The 21,357-nt window shown below is 38.5% G+C and overlaps 1 protein-coding gene across 7 annotated transcripts in view; it reads left to right on the top strand.

The window, feature by feature from the left end:
• Nucleotides 1-21,357, top strand: part of tns1a (tensin 1a) — a 243,707-nt gene that overhangs the window by 162,902 nt on the left and 59,448 nt on the right. For 6 of the 7 annotated variants that reach the window (XM_061889475.1, XM_061889474.1, XM_061889472.1 and 3 more), the window contains 2 exons: nucleotides 8,923-8,964; nucleotides 18,642-18,691. In XM_061889475.1, the coding sequence (XP_061745459.1) occupies nucleotides 8,923-8,964; nucleotides 18,642-18,691 (92 nt within the window). Of the gene's footprint in view, nucleotides 1-8,922; nucleotides 8,965-15,549; nucleotides 15,866-18,641; nucleotides 18,692-21,357 lie in introns of those variants that run through there. The other variant, XM_061889476.1, reaches the window with a different exon arrangement.

The following is a 21,357-nucleotide window of genomic DNA, read 5'->3' as shown; positions in this document are numbered from 1 at the left end:
CAAACTTTTCCAGACAAGTGTAGCAGGTATAAAAATGTTTATTAATGTAACTGCAAATCTTGGCAGGGCATGAGATAAACAAACATAAACTTTGGCGTGGAACAAACAGAAAAGTGTGGCATACAACAAACTGCATAAACTACGGCATGGAGCAAACACGAAACTGTGGCATGAAACAAACAGCATAAACTACGGCGTGGAACAAATACGAAACTGTTACATAAAACAAACTGCATAAACTACGGCGTGGAGCAAACACGAAACTGTGGCATGAAACAAACAGCATAAACTACGGCGTGGAGCAAACACGAAACTGTGGTATGAAACAAACAGCGTAAACTACGGCGTGGAACAAACACGAAACTGTGGCATGAAACAAACAGCATAAACTATGGCGTGGGACAAACACAAAACTGTGGCATGAAACAAACAGCATACACTATGGCATGGAACAAACAAAACTGTGCCATGAAACAAACAGCATAAATTACAGCGTGGAACAAATGCAAAACTGTGGCATGAAATAAACTGCATAAACTACGGCGTGGAGCAAGGTGAAGATAAGGTCATTTTTTTATTATACAAATAAAGTAAAATAATATAACTAAAATATAAAAAAAAAAATTCTTGAATAAAAAAGAAAGTAAAATAATATAAAAACAATTACATACAAAATAGTAATTAATGATAATGTTAGTGGACCGGTGGCACACACAATCATGTGTGCTTCAGTGACTGAGTCCCTTGCAGACTGTTATCTATGTTGTGGGAACCAGAATTTTTGGTAGCAGAAGGAAACAACCCCTTTTCGTGTGAGTGGGTGTGGATGATTGTGAATGGGGGAGGGAAGTTTTTTTTTTCTCGGGGAGGTTGATGCACTAATTGAAACTGTATCTTGTGTATTTTTATGTTGATTTAATAAAAAAAAACAAAAAAAACTATGGCTTGGAACAAACACAAAACTGTGGCATTAAACAAACAGTATAAACTACGGTGTGGAAAAAACACATAACTGTGGCATGAAACAAACAGCATAAACTATGGCGTGGAACAAACATGAAACTCTGGCTTGATACAAACAGCATAAACTATGGCGAGGAACAAACACGAAACTTTGGCATGAAACAAACAGCATAAACTATGGCTTGGAACCAACATGAAACTGCGGCATGAAACAAACAGCATAAACTATGGCTTGGAACAAACACAAAACTGTGGCATGAAACAAACAGCATGAACTACGGCATGGAACAAACTGCATAAACTACGGCGTGGAGCAAACACGAAACTGTGGCATGAAACAAACAGCATAAACTATGGCTTGGAACCAACATGAAACTGCGGCATGAAACAAACAGCACAAACTATGGCGAGGAACAAACACAAAACTGTGGCATGAAACAAACCGCATAAACTATGGCTTGGAACAAACACAAAACTGCGGCATGAGACAAACCGCATAAACTATGGCTTGGAACAAACACAAAACTGCAGCATGAAAAAAACAGCATAAACTACGGCATGGAACCAACTGCATAAATTACGGCGTGGAGCAAACACGAAACTGTTGCATGAAACAAACAGCATAAACTATGGCTTGGACCCAACATGTAACTGCGGCATGAAACAAACATAAACCATGACGAGGAACAAATCACAAAACTGTGGCATGAAACAAACAACATAAACTATGGCATGGAACAAACATTAAACTGTGGCATGAAACAAACAGCATAAACTATGGCTTGGAACAAACACGAAACTGTGGCATGAAACAAACAGCATAAACTATGGCTTGGAATAACCATGAAACTGCGGCATGAAACAAACAGCATAAACTATGGCGAGGAACAAACACAAAACTGTGGCATGAAACAAACAGGGTGTCTGCAGAAGCCTCATACAACATGCGAATGGGCTGTTAGGCTGTTTGTTACGGTTGTGGAGGGCGCTAAATGCATTGTCATCATATTATTGTTGTTTGGGTGGAAACCAGCAGACAGTCAAGAGAAAGGTTGCTCTGAAACTTGGTAGTCTCCCGGAAAAATTGAAATGGTTGGCAAATGTGATGTTGTCAAGCAGCATTCAAATAAAACTTGCAGTAATATAACATTTTCATATTAAGGTCCGGGCTGTGTGTCTGAGACCCCTGGTTAATACAAAGCACAAAGCAAAACAATACTTTGTACGCTGTGTTATTTCAAAAGAGTCTTGTGGCTCCCATAGTTTTCTTTATTTTGTGAAACGGGTCAAAATGGCTCCTTGAGTGGTAAAGGTTGCCGGCCCCTGAGCTGAAAGGAGTTTGACACCCCCGCTTTAAAGCTTCCGCCGTTTTCCATCCCGGAACCGATAAAAACACGATTGAGTCCCGCGTCCTTTGCAGAGGTGTGCAATTCAGGATCATGAGCAAGTATTTTGACTGGTATTCATCCTTGGAGATGTGACCAAATGAGGAACATTCCAAGCCCCAGTCACTACTTGACTCATATTTACTTTGGACGTCTGCACTTTAAAATGACTGCTGCAGCTTGTTAAACAGTCTGTGGTCTTGTTTATACAGCTCAACCAGGGCCCTTAAGTTCAATCAGAGATTTTCCTAAATACATGGTCCCCTGTCTGTGGTGTGACCTCGTACATGTGCGGACAAAAATATTTTGAATCTCTGCTTTCTGTAGCTTCATCGCTTTTAGTGTTGTCCCAATACCAATATTTTGGTACCGGTACTAAAATTATTTTGATACTTTTCGGTACTTTTCAATACTTTTCTAAATAAAGTGGACCACAAATAATTGCATTGTTGGCTTTATTTTAACAAAACATCTTAGGCGTACCTTAAACATATGTTTCTTATTGCAAGTTTGTCCTTAAATAAAATAGTGAACATACAACTACTTGTCTTTTATTGGTAAGTAAACAAACAAAGGATCTTAATTAGTTGTCATTTTTCATTCTATTATTTTGTCAAAATTATGAAGGACAAGTGTTGGAAAAAGATTATTCATAGACATGCACCTGGGGCACCTGGCGATAGGCTCCTCCCACCTCTAAAAACATGCACCCCGGGTTAGGCTCCTCCCACGTCCAAAGACATGCACCTGGGGATAGGCCCCTCCAACCTCTAAAAACATGCACCCAGGGTTAGGCTCCTCCCACCTCTAAAAACATGCACCTGGGGTTAGGTTCCTCCCACCTCCAATGACATGCACCTTGGGATAGGCCCCTCCAACCTCTAAAAACATGCACCCAGGGTTAGGCTCCTCCCACCTCTAAAAACATGCACCTGGGGTTAGGCTCCTCCCACCTCCAATGACATGCACCTGGGGATAAGCCCCTCCAACCTCTAAAAACATGCACCCGGGGTTAGGCTCCTCCCACCTCTAAAAACATGCACCCAGAGTTAGGCTCCTCCCACCTCTAAAAACATGCACCCGGAGTTAGGCTCCTCCCACCTACAAAGACATGCCCCCGGAGTTAGGCTCCTCCCACCTCCAAAGACATGCACCTGGGGATAGAGCCCCTCCCACCTCCAAAGACATGCACCTGGGGATAGAGCCCCTCCCACCGCCAATGACATGCACCTGGGGATAGGCCCTTACAATCTCTAAAAACATGCACCCGGGGTTAGGCTCCTCCCACCTCTAAAAACATGCACCTGGGGTTAGGCTCCTCCCACCTCCAATGACATGCACCTGGGGATAAGCCCCTCCAACCTCTAAAAACATGCAACCGGGGTTAGGCTCCTCCCACCTCTAAAAACATGCACCCAGAGTTAGGCTCCTCCCACCTCTAAAAACATGCACCCGGAGTTAGGCTCCTCCCACCTACAAAGACATGCCCCCGGAGTTAGGCTCCTCCCACCTCCAAAGACATGCACCTGGGGATAGAGCCCCTCCCACCTCCAAAGACATGCACCTGGGGATAGAGCCCCTCCCACCGCCAATGACATGCACCTGGGGATAGGCCCTTACAATCTCTAAAAACATGCACCCGGGGTTAGGCTCCTCCCACCTCCAATTACATGCACCTGGGGATAGTCCCCTCCCACCTCCAAAGACATGCACCTGGGGATAGACCCTATCCCACCTGCGATGAGGTGGCGACTTGTCCAGGGTGTACCCTGCCTACCGCCCGAATGCAGCTGAGATAGGCTCCCGCAGGCCCACGCGACCCCAAAAGGGACAAGCGGTAGAAAAATGGATGGATGGATTGTTCATTTACTGTTAATATCTGCTTACTTTCTCTTTTAACATGTTCTATCTACACTTCTGTTCAAATCTAATAACCACTTGTTCTTCCGTTGTTTGATACTTTACATGAGTTTTGGATGATACCACAAATTTGGGTATCAATCCGATACCAAGTCGTTACAGGATCATACATTGGTCACATTCAAAGTCCTCATGTGGCCTGGGACATATTTCCTGAGTTTATAAACATAATATAAAATTTAAAAAAAACTAAAGATGATGTGATGCCAAAAAATATCGACGTAATCACAGTAGTATGGACTGGATACGCTTTTGTACTTGGTATCATTACAGTGGATGTTAGGTGTGGATCCACCAATGGCTTTTGTTTACATTTTGACGCCGGTGAGCTACGGTGTGTAGTGAAGCATGTTTAGCTATTCCTCGTCCTGCAGTGATAATGATACTTGTAAGAAACTTACTTTATTTGTCGCCATGGAGGCGAGGATTAGTGATTTAGAAGTAGCTAAAACACCGCTGACAGCGGCTGGACTTTAAAGCACCTCTTTCACCTTTATCGTTAGTGTTTAAAGGCCTACTGAAATGAGATTTTCTTATTTAAACGGGGATAGCCGGTCCATTCTATGTGTCATACTTGATCATTTCGCGATATTGCCATATTTTTGCTGAAAAGATTTAGTAGAGAACATCGACGATAAAGTTTGCAAATTTTGGTCGCTAATAAAAAAGCCTTGCCTGTACCGGAAGTAGCAGACGGTGTGCGCGTGACGTCACGGGTTGTGGAGCTCCTCACATCCTCACATTGTTTATAAACATGGCCTCCAGCAGCAAGAGCGATTCGGACCGAGAAAGCGACTATTTCCCCATTAATTTGAGCGAGGATGAAATATTCTTGGATGAGGAAAGTTAGAGTGAAGCACTAAAAAACGAAAAGGCGACGGCTCCAGGCGGCGGCAGTGGGAGAGTTTCAGATGTAATTAGACACATTTACTAGAATAATTCTGGAAACTCCCTTATTGTGTTAATAGTATTTTAGTGAGATTATAAAGTCATACCTGAAAGTCGGATGGCTGCGGTGAACGCTAGTGTCTCTGAGAGAAGCCGAGGAGCCAAGATCACAGCTGCCTTTTTGACAGCTACAGGAGGAGGTCCCATAATCCACTCAAGTCTCCGGTAAGAGCCGACTTAATATCACAATTTTCCCATCCCAAAACCTTCTGGTTGACGTGGAGAAACATGTTCGCTTGACCGCTCTATGTTAAAGCTTCACAACAAACAAAGAAACACCGGCTGTGTTTCGGTGCTAAAGGCAGCTGCAATCCACCGCTTTCCACCAACAGCATTCTTCTTTATAGTCTCCATTATTAATTGAACAAATTGCAAAAGATTCAGCAACACAGATGTCCAAATTACTTTGTAATTATGCAATGAAAAGAAACGACTTTTAACCGTAAGTGGTGCTGGGCTAATATGTCCGCTACAACCCGAGACGTCACAAATACGCATCATCATTCCGCGACGTTTTCAACAAGAAACTCAGCGGGAAATTTAAAATTGTAATTTAGTAAACTAAACCGGCCGTATTGGCATGTGTTGCAACGTTAATATTTCATCATTGATATATAAACTATCAGACTGCGTGGTCGGTAGTAGTGGGTTTCAGTAGACCTCTAAGCCAAAATGTGTCCGTTCTTCCTTTTCTGTCGACACACTGTCTGCTTGTAAGTACGCAGTGATTGTGCGCTGCCAAACATGCTCGTCTGCTCGTAAACCAGCAATTACATGATGTGACGACGGGTGGGGGTAGTGGACCGGTACTTTTTAGAGGCGGTTTAGTACCGAATATGATTCCTAAATATCGCGGTACTATACTAATACCGGTATACCACGCGGCTCTTTAGCGCCGCCCTAGTGGCTCTCTGGAGTTTTTTCAAAAATATATGAAAAATGGAAATAATGGGGGTAAAAAACATATTTTTTGTTTTAATTTGGTTTCTGTAGAAGGACAAACATGACACAAACCTCCCTAATTGTTATAAAGCACACTGTTTATATTAAACATGCTTCACTGATTCGAGTCTTTGGCAAGCGCCGTTTTGTCCTACTAATTTTCGCGGTCCTTGAACTCACCCTAGTTTGTTTACATGCATAACTTTCTCCGACTTCCTCAGACGTGATTTATGCCACTTCTTTTTCCGTCTCATTTTGTCCACCAAACTTATAACGTGCGTGAATTGACAAAGGTGAGTTTTGTTGATGTTATTGACTTATGTGGAGTGTGCTAATCAGACATATTTGGTCATATTTGTAAGCTAATCGATGCTAACATGCTATTTAGGCTAGCTGTATGTATATATTGCATTATGATGCCTCATTTGTCGCTATATTTGAGCTCATTTACTGTATTTTCTTGAATAGCCGCCCGGGCGCTTATTAATTTAAAACCTCTTCTCACTCCTGCTCTTATTCAAAGCATGCGGTAAAAGTAATAAGCGCTAATAATTTTAAAACATCTTCTCACCCCTGCGCTTACCAATGGCAAGCAGTAAAAAATTGAGTGTGATTAAAAAAAATAATAATAATATAAAATTATTTTGCGTCCGCGGCCCGGTGGTCGGGGACAACTGCTCTACAGCAGGGGTGCCCACACTTTTTCTGCAGGCGAGCTACTTTTCAATTGACCAACTCGAGGGGATCTACCTCATTTATATATATCTTTTATATTTATTTATTTATGAAAGAGACATTTTTGTAAACAAGTTAAATGTGTTTAATGATAATACAAGCATGTGTAACACATATGGATGTCTTTCTTTCACAAAGACAAGAATATAAGTTGGTGTATTACCTGATTCTGATGACTTGCATTGATTGGAATCAGACAGTAATGATGATAACGCCCACATTTTCAAATGGAGGACAAAAAAAGTTGTCCTTTCTGTACAATACCACATGAAAGTGGTTGGTTTTTGGCATCTAATTCATCCAGCTTCCATACACTTTACAAGAAAAACATTGGCGGCAAATTCCGTAGCTTGCTTGATTGACATTCACGGCACTCGAGGGTCTTGTGAGATGACGCTGGCTGCTGCCAGTTCATTATTATGAAAAAATGACAGCGAGGAAGGTGAGAAACACTTTTTATTTCAACAGACTTTCGCGCCGTCCCTTCCGTCAAAACTCTAAAGGCCGACTGCACATTTCCTATCTTCACAATAAAAGCCCTGCTTCATGCTGCCTGCGCTAACAAAATAAGAGTCTCGGAAAGCTGGCGTGCACAAGTGATGTGCACGCCAGCTTTCTGAGGGATCGCTTGTGCACGCCAGTTTTCCGAGACTCTGTATTTAGTTAGCGCAGGCAGCATGAAGCAGGGCTTTTATTGTGAAGATAGGAAATGTGCAGTCGGCCTTTAGAGTTTTGACGGAAGGTACGGCGCGGGAGTCTGTTGAAACAAAAAGTGTTTCTCGCCTTCCTCTCGGTCACATTTTCATAATAATGATCTTGCAGCAGCCAGCGTCATCTCACAAGACCCTCCGGTACCGTGAATGTCATTTAAGTGACGTCTTGGTGAAGATTGATGATCACTAATTTTTAGGTCTATTTTTTTTAAAAGCCTGGCTGGAGATCGACTGACACACCCCCCGCGGTCGACTGGTAGCTCGCGATCGACGTAATGGGCACCCCTGCTCTACAGCATGTCATTGCGCTCACTTTAACACCATGTTGTCTGCGTGCCGCCCGGACACATGCATTTCACTGTTTCTTATGCGAGATTGCAATGCATACTTGGTCAACAGCCATACCTTTTACACTGATGTTTGTGATATAAACAACTTTAACACTCTTACTAATATGTGCCACACTCTGTGAACCCTCACCAAACACATTTCTGGAGAACATTGGCTCTATGGCACATTCTAAACGCAGCGTAGGGATTACCCATAATACCGTGTATCCGTGACTTTTGGCTATTATACACCCTGCCCACCTCAACCAACGCAGAGAGAGGGGGGGTTTTGGTGCCTACGGGTGTATGGACGGTGTGGCCAGGAGTCGTGGGTGCATTGCATTGTTGGTAGGCTGGTTTTGTGGTGTGTTGAAGGGCATATGTTCTCCAGAAATGTGTTTGGTGTGGGTTCACAGAGTGTGGTGCATATTATTAAGAGTGTTGAAGTTGTTTTATATCACAACCATTAGTGTGATCTGTATGGCTGTGGAACAACACCCCTGGTTTACACACAGTAAAAGCAGAAAAACTCCTTCGCCGTCTTGACATGACGTCACAAAATTGATCCGATAAAATTAAGCGTGCGCTTATTAATTTGGGGAGCAAGTTTTTTCTGACCTTAAATCAAGGTAGGCGCACATTACATGCCCAGTGGCTATTCAAGGAAATACGGTAGTTTCCTTTAAGTCCTCAAAATTCAATTTATTTCTCATGACACACTATCTGTATGTAATATGGCTTTTAATTTTTTGCAGGTCCAGACAGATAATTTTTTGTATTTTTGGTCCAATATGACTCTTTTAACATTTTGGGTTGCCGACCCCTGCGGTTTACCGTACAACCCTCCATCACTTACTGTATGTTGTGTGCACGCAAACACTTTGTTGCATCAAAATTCACACAAATAATGTTACTTTTGGCTGCTAAAAAGGTCCGACATAATGCATCCGGTGACTAAGCAGCCCAATGTCTGCTTTCTCTCCACAGCCTCCCACTCCTCAGCTGCCGTTAAAGCATGTTGATACTCCGGTAAGTACTTGCTGGCCGCACACATGCTTTCTCAGGCCACATGTTCCTGGCAAGAAGGCGGTCGCCATGCACAGCTGACAGGCCGGTGGAATGACGGCAGGCAGCTCACATGGTCTGAAATAAACAACAAACACAAACTGACACACGAGTCCGTTCAGGGCTGGTGCAAGAAACCCTTGCCATTATTAAGACACTGAATTTCAATTATTTCCCTTAAAGCCGGGGTGTCCAAACTTTTTCCACTGAGGGCCGCACACTGAAAAATCAAAGCAAGCAGGGCCATTTTGATATTTTTTTAGGTTAAAAACCAATACAATATATGTACAAAAAATATACATTCAGGCTTGATCCCGGGATCCCTAAAGGGTTTTGGTCAAAATTATATTAAAAATGTGTCATTGATCAGTATTATTATTTGTATTATTATTCAAAGTTTAAATCTCTAGATCAGGGGTCACCAACGTGGTGCCCTCGGGCACCAGGTAGCCCGTAAGGACCAGATGAGTAGCCCGCTGGCCGGTTCTAAAAATAGCTTAAATAGCAGCACTTACCAGTGAGCTGCCTCTATTTTTTAAATTATATTTATTTACTAGCAAGCTGGTCTCCCGTTGCTCGACATTTTTAATTCTAAGAGAGACAAAACTCAAATAGAATTTGAAAATCCAAGAACATATTTTAAAGACTCGGTCTTCACTTGTTTAAATAAATTATTTTATTTTTTTTACTTCGCTTCTTATAACTTTCAGAAAGACAATTTTAGAGAAAAAATACAACCTTAGAAAGGATTTTAGGATTTACCTTTTAAATTCATTCCTTTTCTTTCCTGACAATTTAAATCAATGTTCACGTAATCTTTTTTTATTTATTGTAAAGAATAATAAATACATTTTCATTTAATTCTTCATTTTAGCTTCTGATTTTTGGACGAAGAATATTTGTGAAATATTTCTTCAAACTTATTATGATTAAAAATCAAAAAGAATATTCTGGCAAATCTATAAAATCTGTAAATCAAATTTAAATCTTATTTCAAAGTATTCTGAATTTCTTTTAAAATTGTTGTTCTGGAAAATCAAGAAGAAATAATGATTTGTCTGTTAAAAAATATCGCTTGGTCCAATCTGTTATATATTCTAACAGAGTGCAGATTGGATTTTAACCTATTTAAAACATGTCATCAACATTTTAAAATTAATCTTAATCAGGAAAAAATACTAATGATGTTCCATAAATTCTTTTTTTAATTTTTTCAAAAAGATTCGAGTTAGCTAGTTTTTCTCTTCATTTTTTCCGATTGAAATTTAAAGAGTCGAAATTGAAGATAAACTGTTTCAAAATTTAATTTTCATTTTTTTCCTGTTTTCTCCTCTTTTAAACCGTTCAATTAAGTGTTTCTTTCGTCATTTATTCTCTACAAAAAACCTTCCGTAAAAGGAATAAAATGTACGACGGAATGACGGACAGAAATACCCATTTTTTATATATATAGATTTATTTACTAAAGGTAAATTGAGCAAATTGGCTATTTCTGGCAATTTATTTAAGTGTGTATTAAACTGGTAGCCCTTCGCATTAATCAGTACCCAAGAAGTAGCTCTTGGTTTCAAAAAGGTTGGTGACCCCTGCTCTAGATCAACATTAGGTCTATCTGTCAATATAATGCTATTAAAGATTTAAGTTGTATGCTTTTTTTGTCAAAGAAAACCCTGTTTTTTTATGAAAAAAAACACAAAATATACAATATTTTCACCCAATAAAATCTTTAAGTGGAATATTTGAGGTTATATAATAATTGGAGCCTTAAAAAGGTCAATTACTCATAACAACATTGATTTTAATTAATCATTAATATTATTATTTTAGCAATGACACTTAAAAACAAATTACACAACAATTATTGGGGATCCAAAAGGGTCCTACTCATTAAAGTGTTAAAAAATAAATTATACATTTTATTAACTGTTTACTTTTAACACAATAACTTCCAGATCAACTTCAGTTTATGTTTTTTTGTTTTAAGCCCTTTTTAAAACAAATAAATAAATAAAAAACAGCTTACTTCTCTACATAGCAAACACAAAATATGCAACATTTTTCCCAAAGAATATCTCAAAGTAGGATATTTAATGTGACGTTATTGGAGCCTTGAATAGGTAAATAATTCATAATGTCATTGATTTTGATTCATTATTATTTTTTAAAGAAAGAAACAGCCTACATGGCAGCTTTGTGTTATTAGAGTCAACATTGCAACATTTTCTTGTTACATTTCATCTGTTGGCTCTTTTATAACACTTTTTGTGTTTTTTTTAATTTATTTTTTTTTATAGTAATTTTACAATGTGCCGTGGGGCTGTTAAAAAATGACCCGTGGGCCGCAAATGGCCCCCGGGCCGCACTTTGGACACCCCTGCCTTAAAGGGAACTGCACAAACCCGTTCAAGATTAGACAAACAAACAGTGTACAGGGTTACAGAACAGGAACGCTGATGGGTCGCCACAAGGCGCCCCGTAAAAGATGGGGAAAAAGGTAAAACGCTGGGGAAGGATGAGTAAAAAAAAACAATCTAAACCGGGCTCCTGAGGGGGCCCAGTCTGGAGTGGGAAAAAAAAACTCCATCGCAAAGCACATATACATATTACAACATACATCTCGAGATATCTAGCAACAGAGGGAAGGGAGTGCGGGGTCATGGTGGTAGGCCGCAGCTCTCAGGTGCTGACCATCCTTTCACAAAACACATTACAAGATATTCAACACTCTACTGGCTAAAGTGCAAATCCCCCTAATTTGTCACGTTTCATGTGTCAGGTGAACCACGACAAATGGGGCCGTATGAATCCCCTTCCTGCTGTATTAAAAAAAAAAGATAAACATTGTGTTAATTTGTTGGTATTGATTTGGAGTAGCGTATCAGCCTGAGATTGTGAACATAGATCATTCTGTTTGCATCGGTCAAGCACGGAAACATTGAATCACAACAGTTTACGTCACCTAATGACCAACAGGAACCTTCGCTGGGATTTGTGTATCCGCCCGGCTTCAAAGAGGTCAAATCTGTCGCAGACGTCTCTGTTCTCTAATTATGCTTTGGCAACAAAACCGGACATGCTGCTGAGTGACATGCGTACGCTAAAAATAGCGACACGGAAGCTTGTAATTCCAATCTCCATCTTGTCTTTCACCAAAAGTTGGTGTAAACAATTTGACAAGGAACAAATTATGTGTGGATGTACTAGGGTTGTACGGTATACCGGTATTAGGATATTACCGTGATACTAATGAATCATATTAGGTACAATACCGCCTCTAAAAAGTACCGGTCATTGCTGGTTTAAGAGCAGAGGAGCATGTTCGGCAGCGCACACTCACAGAGTACTTACAAGCAGACACAGTGTGTTGACCGAAAAGCTAGAACGGACGCACTTTTGCTTAAAAACTAACAATAATGGTGAAGTTATAACACTGAAACGCCCTCAGGAAGAGGTGCGTTAAGACGTGGCTAGCGAGCTAGCGGCTAAAGTCCAGCCCCAGTCTGCAGTGTTTTAGCTACTTCTAAATCACTAATCATTGCCTCCATGGCGACAAATAAAGTAAGTTCCTTACAAGTATCATCCCTGCAGGACGAGGAATAACTTACCATGAATCGATTAACGTGGACCCTGACTTAAACAAGTTGAAAAACTTATTCGGGTGTTACCATTTAGTGGTCAGTTGTACGGAATATATACTGTACTGTGCAATATACTAATAAAAGTTTCAATCAATCAATCATTCAAAGCTCACCGGTGTCAAAATGTAAACAAACGCTAATGGTGCATCTACACTTAACATCCACTATAATGATACCAAGTACAGTAGCTTATCTAGTCGATAATACTATAAATACGTCTATTTTTTGGAATCATAACATTTTCTTTCGTTTTTTAAAATGTATATTGTGTTTATAAACTCTGGAATTATGTCCCTGGACACATGAAGACTTTGAATATGACCAATGTATGATCCTGTAACGACGATTCGCGGTATCATCCAAAACTAGGGTAAAGTACCAAATAACAGAAGAATAAGTGATTATTATATTTTAACAGAAGTGTAAATAGAACATGTTGTAAGAGAAAGTAAGCAGATATTAACAGTGAATGGACGAGTAGATTAATAATTCATTTTCTACCACTTGTCCTTTCTAATGTTGACAAAATAATAGAATGATAAATGACACAAAATGTTACTGCATATGTCAGCTGCTTAATTAGGAGCCTTTGTTTGTTTACTTACTTTTTTGTTTGTTTGTTTACTTACTATTTAGTTTGTTTACTTGCTATTTTGACAAAATAATAGAATGGAAAATGACACAATTTGTTACTGCATATGTAAGCAGACTAATTAGGAGCCTTTGTTTGTTTACTTACTTTTTTGTGTGTTTGTTTGTTTACTTACTATTTTGTTTGTTTACTTACTATTTTGAAAAAATAATATATTGGAAAATGACACAATTTGTTACTGCATATGTCAGCCGCTTAATTAGGAGCCTTTGTTTGTTTACTTACTTTTTTGTTTGTTTGTTTACTTACTATTTTGACAAAATAATACAATGGAAAATGACACAATTTGTTACTGCATACGTCAGCAGACTAAATTAGGAGCCTTTGTTTGTTTACTTACTTTTTGGTTTGTTTGTTTGCTTACTATTGTGTTTGTTTACTTGCTATTTTGACAAAATAATAGAATGGAAAATGACACAATTTGTTACTGCATATGTCAGCAGACTAATAGGGAGCCTTTGTTTGTTTACTTACTATTTTGACAAAATAATATAATCGAAAATGACACAATTTGTTACTGCATACATCAGCAGACTAAATTAGGAGCCTTTTTTTGTTTACTTACGATTTTGTTTGTTTGTCTACTTATTATTTTGTTCGTTTATTTACTATTTTGACAATATAATAGAATGGAAAATGACACAATTTGTTACTGCATATGTTAGCAGACTAATTAGGAGCCTTTGTTTGTTTACTTACTTTTCTGTGTGTTTGTTTGTTTGTTTACTATTTAGTTTGTTTACTTACTATTTTGACAAAATAATATAATGGAAAATGACACAATTTGTTACTACAGAAGTCAACATACTAATTAGGAGCCGTTGTTTGTTTACTTACTTTTTTGTTTGTTTGTTTGCTTACTATTTTGTTTGTTTACTTGCTATTTTGACAAAATAATAGATTGGAAAATGACACAATTTGTTACTGCTTATGTCAACAGACTAATTAGGAGCCGTTGTTTGTTTACTTACTTTTTTGTTTGTTTGTTTGTCTGTTTGTTTACTTACTATTTTGTTTGTTTACTTGCTATTTTGACAAAATAATAGAATGGAAAATTACACAATATGTTACTGCATACGTAAGCCGCTTAATTAGGAGCCTTTGTTTGTTTACTTACTTTTTTGTTTTTAGTTTACTTACCATTTTGTTTGTTTACTTGCTCTGTTGACAAAATAATACAATAGAAAATGACACAATTTGTTACTGCATTTGTCAACAGACTGAATAGGAGACTTTGTTTGTTTACTTACTTTTTTGTTTGTTTATTTACTATTTTGACACAATAATAGAATGGAAAATGACTCTACAGGTTATTGCACATGTCAACAGACTAATCAGGACCCTTTGTTTACTTTTTTGTTTGTTGTTTACTTACCATTTTGTTTGTTTACTTGCTATGTTGACAAAATAATAGAATAGAAAATGACACAATATGTTACTGCATACGTCAGTCGCTTAATTAGGAGCCTTTGTTTATTTAATTACTTTTTTGTTTTTGTTAACTTACTATTTTGACACAATAATAGAATGGAAAATGACACAAATTGTTATTGGATATGTGAGCAGACTAAATTAGAAGCCTTTGTTTGTTTACTTACTACTAAAAGACAAGTCTTATATGTTCACTATATTATTTAAGGACAAACTTGCAATAAAAAACATATGTTTAATGTACCGTGAGATTTTTTGTTAAAATAAAGCCAAAAATGCATTTTTTTGTGGTCCCTTTTATTTAGAAAAGTAGCAAAAAGTACCGAAAAGCATCAACATATTGGTATCGGGACAACACTAGGATGAACTATAGTTCCCTATCTCTCCAATCCATAGATTTTTTTCTTGGCAATTATTATCCACTGCGGGAAGACGTGATTAAGGAATGTTTTTCTCTCTTCCTCTCTCCGTTTCAAACGTATATAAAACATTTCCTGTCCAACTGACCATAATTGAGACCGTTTGAGGCTTGTCTGGGTTAGGGAAATTGTCAGATTAAAAAAAAAATCAATGCAGCCTGCACGTCCCAAACTCTTTAAACCAGAGGTACGGACAACGAGCTCAGGCACAAAGCCAACTTTTTCCATCTCTCAAGTACAACCAGGAGGCCAAAAAGAACTGCTGTAAGTCGGCTGTGCTATTCTCAGCTCAGGAACGCCATTCTACTGGGTAATTACGGTCAGAAGCGCATGTTTACTGTGCAAAGGAAGCGCACGTCAACACTTGGCTTGGGAACAAGGGACAGAATGCGATGGGGGAGCTGGGAACGAGGACAGATAATGAGACGAAGGGAGGAGTGGCTGGAAAGGACAGAGACGATGTTGAGAGAAGACAGCCGAGAGAGGGAAACGACATCACTACTTGACCAGAGTATTGTAGCATCCATCATGGGAACCCACTCTCATCAGCATGCTGGCTCAGCAGACATGAGTGAATATATCTCGCCACACTTTGTTTAAACTTTCATTTTGCAAGAGTCTTACCGAGCGACAGTATGCCTCTGGGCCGTTCTTTTCGGATACTTAGAGATTTAACTTGCCTGCGCTCGACTTGGAGGTGGAGCACAGGTCACCTGGTCAACAAGGTAAGCCACGCCCATATTGGACCACTGACTTCCTGTTTGGAGAATTAGGTGTTGCTCGACTCATATGGAAACCTAGTTTCCATATGAGTTGGGAAGTTGTGTTAGATGTAAATATAAACGGAATACAATGATTTGTAAATCATTTTCAACCCATATTCAGTTGAATGCACTACAAAGACAATATATTTGATGTTCAAACTCATAAACTTTATTTTTTTTTGCAAATAATAATATACTTATAATTTCATGGCTGCAACATGTGCCAAAGTAGTTGGGAAAGGGCATGTTCACCACGGTGTTACATCACCTTTCCTTTTAACAACAGTCAATAAACGTTTGGGAACTGAGGAAACTAATTGATAAAGCTTTGAAAGTGTAATTCTTTCCCATTCTTGTTTTATGTAGAGCTTCAGTCGTTCAACAGTCTGGGGTCTCTGCTGTCGTATTTCACGCTTCATAATGCGCCACACATTTTCAATGGGAGACAGGTCTGGACTGCAGGCAGGCCAGGAAAGTACCCGCACTCTTTTTTTACGAAGCCACGCTGTTGTAACACGTGCTGAATGTGGCTTCGCATTGTCTTGCTGAAATAAGCAGGGGCGAACATGAAATAGACGGCGCTTAGATGGCAGCATATGTTGTTCCAAAACTTGTATGTACTTTTCAGCATTAATGGTGCCTTCACAGATGTGTAAGTTACCCATGCCTTAGGCACTAATGCACCCTCATACCATCACAGATGCTTGCTTTTCAACTTTGCGTCGATAACAGTTTGGATGGTTCGCTTCCCCTTTGGTCCGGATGACACGATGTCGAATATTTCCAAAAACAATTTGAAATGTGGACTCGTCAGACCACAGAACACTTTTCCACTTTGCATCAGTCCATCTTAGATGATCTCGGGCCCAGAGAAGCCGGCGGCTTTTCTGGATGTTGTTGATAAATGGCTTTCGCTTTGCATTGTAGAGCTTTAACTTGCACTTACAGATGTAGCGACAAACTGTATTTAGTGGCAGTGGTTTTCTGAAGTGTTCCTGAGCCCATGTGGTGATATCCTTTAGAGATTGATGTTGGTTTTTGATACAGTGCCGTCCGAGGGATCGAAGGTGACGGTCATTCAATGCTGGTTTCGTGGAGTGGAGTGATTTCTCCAGATTCTCTGAACCTTTTAACGATATTATGGACCGTAGATGTTGAAATCCCTAAATTTCTAGCAATTGCACTTTGAGAAACGTTGTTCTTAAACTGTTTGACTATTTGCTCACGCAGTTGTGGACAAAGGGGTGTACCTCGCCCCATCCTTTCTTGTGAAAGACTGAGCTTTTTCGGGAAGCTGTTTTTATACCCAATCATGGCACCCACCTGTTCCCAATTAGCCTGCACACCTGTGGGATGTTCCAAATAAGTGTTTGATGAGCATTCCTCAACTTTACCAGTATTTATTGCCACCTTTCCCAACTTTTTTGTCACGTGTTGCTTGCATCAAATTCTAAATGGTAAATGGGTTGTACTTGTATAGCGCTTTTCTACCCCTTTTTAAGTAGCCCAAAGCGCTTTGACAGTATTTCCACATTTGCCCATTAACACACTGACGGCGGGAGCTGCCATGCAAGGCGCTCACCAGGACCCATCAGGAGCAAGGGTGAAGTGTCTTGCCCAAGGACACAATGGACGTGACTAGGATGGTAGAAGGTAGGGATTGAACCAGTAACCCAACTTCGCCACGCCGTCCCCTAAAGTTAATGATTATTTGCAACCAAAAAAAAAGTTTATCAGTTTGAACATCAAATATGTTGTCTTTGTAGCATATTCAACTGAATATGGGTTGAAAAGGATTAGTAAATCATTGTATTCCGTTTATATTTATATCTAACAAAATTTTCCAATTCATATGGAAACGGGGTTTACACTAATAAAAGTTTCAATCAATCAAAGCTCACCGGCGTCAAAATGTAAACAGACGCCATTGGTGGATCTACACCTAACGTCCACTTTTCCTCCATATAAACAGCGTGCCGGTCCAGCCACGTTATAACATCTACAGCTTTTGGAGAGCGCACAACTGCACACACAACAAGAAGGAGACTATTATATATGTCTGCGTTACCCATAAATGTATCAATAACCCATAAAGTAGGAAGGCACGGAGCTATTTCTCAGCATGTGTTTATTCCAGCCGGCACGTTAATACACTGAAAAAAACCACCCCGGTTCACATCATGCATTGCTTCAAAACTACGGCAAGTAGTAAGGTCCTGAAAAAGATAGTGACAGAGAATAGAACGAGGATGGACAATTCAACCCTAAGCTCACTCCTTTCCTGCAAATGAAATTTAACCGATGCTGCCCATACCTATGCTCCTTCAAAGGCTGTGTTACTGGCTGCAAAGCATTGCACTTTCAAACACAACAATGAGTAGAGAGAATCTCCTGAGTTCGGATGTCTCAAGGTTGGCAAGTATGAGCGATGATGCAACACGCCGTTTTCTTTTTCAAAACGGTAGCATCCGCTCGGTGTCAAATCGCTGAAGAGGCTGCGTCCCTGAGGCGGGATTAGCGCCACAGCTTTAGCCGGCGTGTTGAACCACATGATCAGATAACAATCATTTTCCAACTCGCATGTCAAGTTGTGACACAATTCCATCCGACACTTTTACCAAAAAGCCCCCAAAAATATTCTGTAGCTTCTCCTGGCCATGGATGCATTTGCAAAATATGTCACATGTCTTTCTGTATGATGAAGTTTGCTTATGATGTATCCTTTTGCTCCCTCTAGGGCTCAACCAGGTCCTGCAAGAGTGCCGAAATAAAGCGAAAGCAGTCAAGGTAAGGCATAACATGATCGTACAAACGCACTTACGTCATGAATAGGGATGGGTGCCAAATTTGGTACTTTTGTAGGGGCACACACCGAATTCTGTTGGTACTACCAGATATCGAATCAAAATGAAATAAAACAAAACAGTGCCACATTTTCATCCCTTTGTTGCACGTGACGTCGCGCCTGGTTGCAGACTCGGCCGGCTCAAATACTTGGCGGGGAAACAAGCATTCAAGCAGCACTCAGAGCGGACTCAGTCGGACTGTGTCTAGGTCAGGGGGTCTCAAACTCATTTTCATTGAGGGCCACATGGCAGTAATGGCTGCTTGCAGAGGGCCGTTTTTTGAAAAATTAATTTACAATATGCAGGTGGGTAATAACTTGTGATTAATCGAAATGCAAATGCATTTGTTTGGATTTTTTTTTCTGTATTACTTGCTTCAAAATCATTAATAAAGGTGACAAGCAGATATTTAACTATTTGTTTTTATCTCACAGATATAGTTTTGCAATACAGTATATAACAATATAATTGGCATGATCAGGTAATATTCAAGTTTAAAATTTGCTACTTTTTTTCTGTCGAAAATGAAAGAACAAATGGATTTAGTAAAAAAAAAAATAAAAGTATTTTTGTCAAACTGTGACTTAGACGTGGATTGTTTCCACGACGCAGAGGGAAGTTAGCACGTGCGAGACGTGAATGTGAGTACATCTTTTATTTTAACACTATAACTAACAAAAGACAAACAAAAAGCGCTCACAGTGGAGGTACAAAACTTGGCTATGGAAAGGAACACTTGCTCTAGGGCATAAACTATGGACATAAACAAAAGACTTAGCACAAAGGGATTTAACTATGAACTATAAACAAAAACTTACACGACATGAAACTGTGAACGAGGGCATAAAGGTAGGAACAGCATGGGTAGGGTGTGAAGATGCCAGGACAAAGACAAGGAAAAGAATGACTTAAATAGCAGCTATGATCATTAGTGAAAAACAGGTGTGAGGCTGAGAACAGGGTGGTGACTATTAGACCAGGTGATACTAATGAGTGGGCATGGAGACGAAAGCAAACCAGGAAGTGAAAAGACAGAACTGAATGTCCAAAAAAGCAAAACATAACATGACCAAACATAACAAAAACACAACATAATCCACAGGCGTGACAATTTTATCAAAACCCATTTTTCCCAGGCTATCGTGGGCCACATAGAATGCTGTGGCCCGGGCCCCAGGGCCTTAAGTTTGACCCCTTTGCTTTAGATAATGTTAGAATTTTCCATACCAACAAAAAAAGTATGACTGATAAACTAAAACACTCCAACCTACAGTAACGCTCAACATCTAAAACGCGTGAGTTTAATGCTAATTTACATTGGATTTGCAACAACATGCTACTGATTACCATTAGCGGTTATACACGCCAATTTTAACACCTCCAAATTTGGTAATGGAAACTAAAACTACGATGCGTGTTATAATTAATCAGCTGTTTTGTAAGAAGTGTGATACTCACAGTATAAACATTTTCAAGGGCACAACAAAAGACTACATTCAGCTTAATGGCAAAGACTACTTTCTGGCTACAGTGACACACCGTAGACCAAGGGTTTCAAATTAACTTTCATTCAGGACCACATCGGGGTAATGGCTGCCCTCATAGGGCCGTTTGTAACAGTCAGCATTTATAAATCTCAACTTCTTTATTCGTAAGAAAAAAAAAAAAAAATAATCAAATGAATTGACAATTGTTATAATATAATGCGTCAATTATATAGATAGATAGATAGATGTATAGATAGATAGGAATCAATACTATTTATATATCAATACTATTTATCTATCTATATAAGATAAAAAATAAAAAAAATACATAAAAAATATCAATAAATAAATAAAATATTTAAAATAATTAATCAAATGCATAGACAAATGTGTTATAATATCAATAAAGTACTATCTATCTATATAAAATAAAAATATAAATAAAAAAATAAATAAAAAATAAATAAATACAACAAATAAAAAAATTAAAAAGTATATAAAAAATAAATAATCAAATGCATAGACAATTGTGTTATAATTTCATGAGTCAATTATATCGATAGATAGATAGTACTTTATTGCTTCCTATCTATCTATCGATACAATTGACTCATGATATTATAACACAACTGTATGCATTTGATTGTTTTTTTTTCTTACAATAAAGTCAATTAGATAGATAGATAGATAGATATATAGATAGATAGATTGGTAGGAATCAATAAAGTACTATCTATCTATATAAATAAAACATGTCAAAAAATACATAACACATAATAAATAATCAAATGCATAGACAATTGTGTTATAATATCAATAACGTACTATCTATCTATCTTTATAAAATAAAAATAAACAAAATAAACAAATAAATAAATACAAAAAAAATACAAAAACTATATAAAAAATAAATAATCAAATGCATGGACAATTATGTTATAATATGAGTCAATTATATAGATAAATAAAAATAAATAGAATCAATAAAGTACTATCTATCAATATAATTGACTCATGATATTATAACACAATTGTCTATGCATTTTGATTGTTATTATTATTTTTTCTTACAAATAAAGTCAATTACATAGATGTATAGATAGATGGATAGGAATCAATA

This window comes from Nerophis ophidion, linkage group LG27 (assembly GCF_033978795.1).
Source record: "Nerophis ophidion isolate RoL-2023_Sa linkage group LG27, RoL_Noph_v1.0, whole genome shotgun sequence".
NCBI classification, from domain to species: Eukaryota; Metazoa; Chordata; class Actinopteri; order Syngnathiformes; family Syngnathidae; genus Nerophis; species Nerophis ophidion.
The sequence above is the reverse complement of the archived record's forward strand: the minus strand, read 5'-3'. Positions and strand labels throughout refer to the sequence as shown.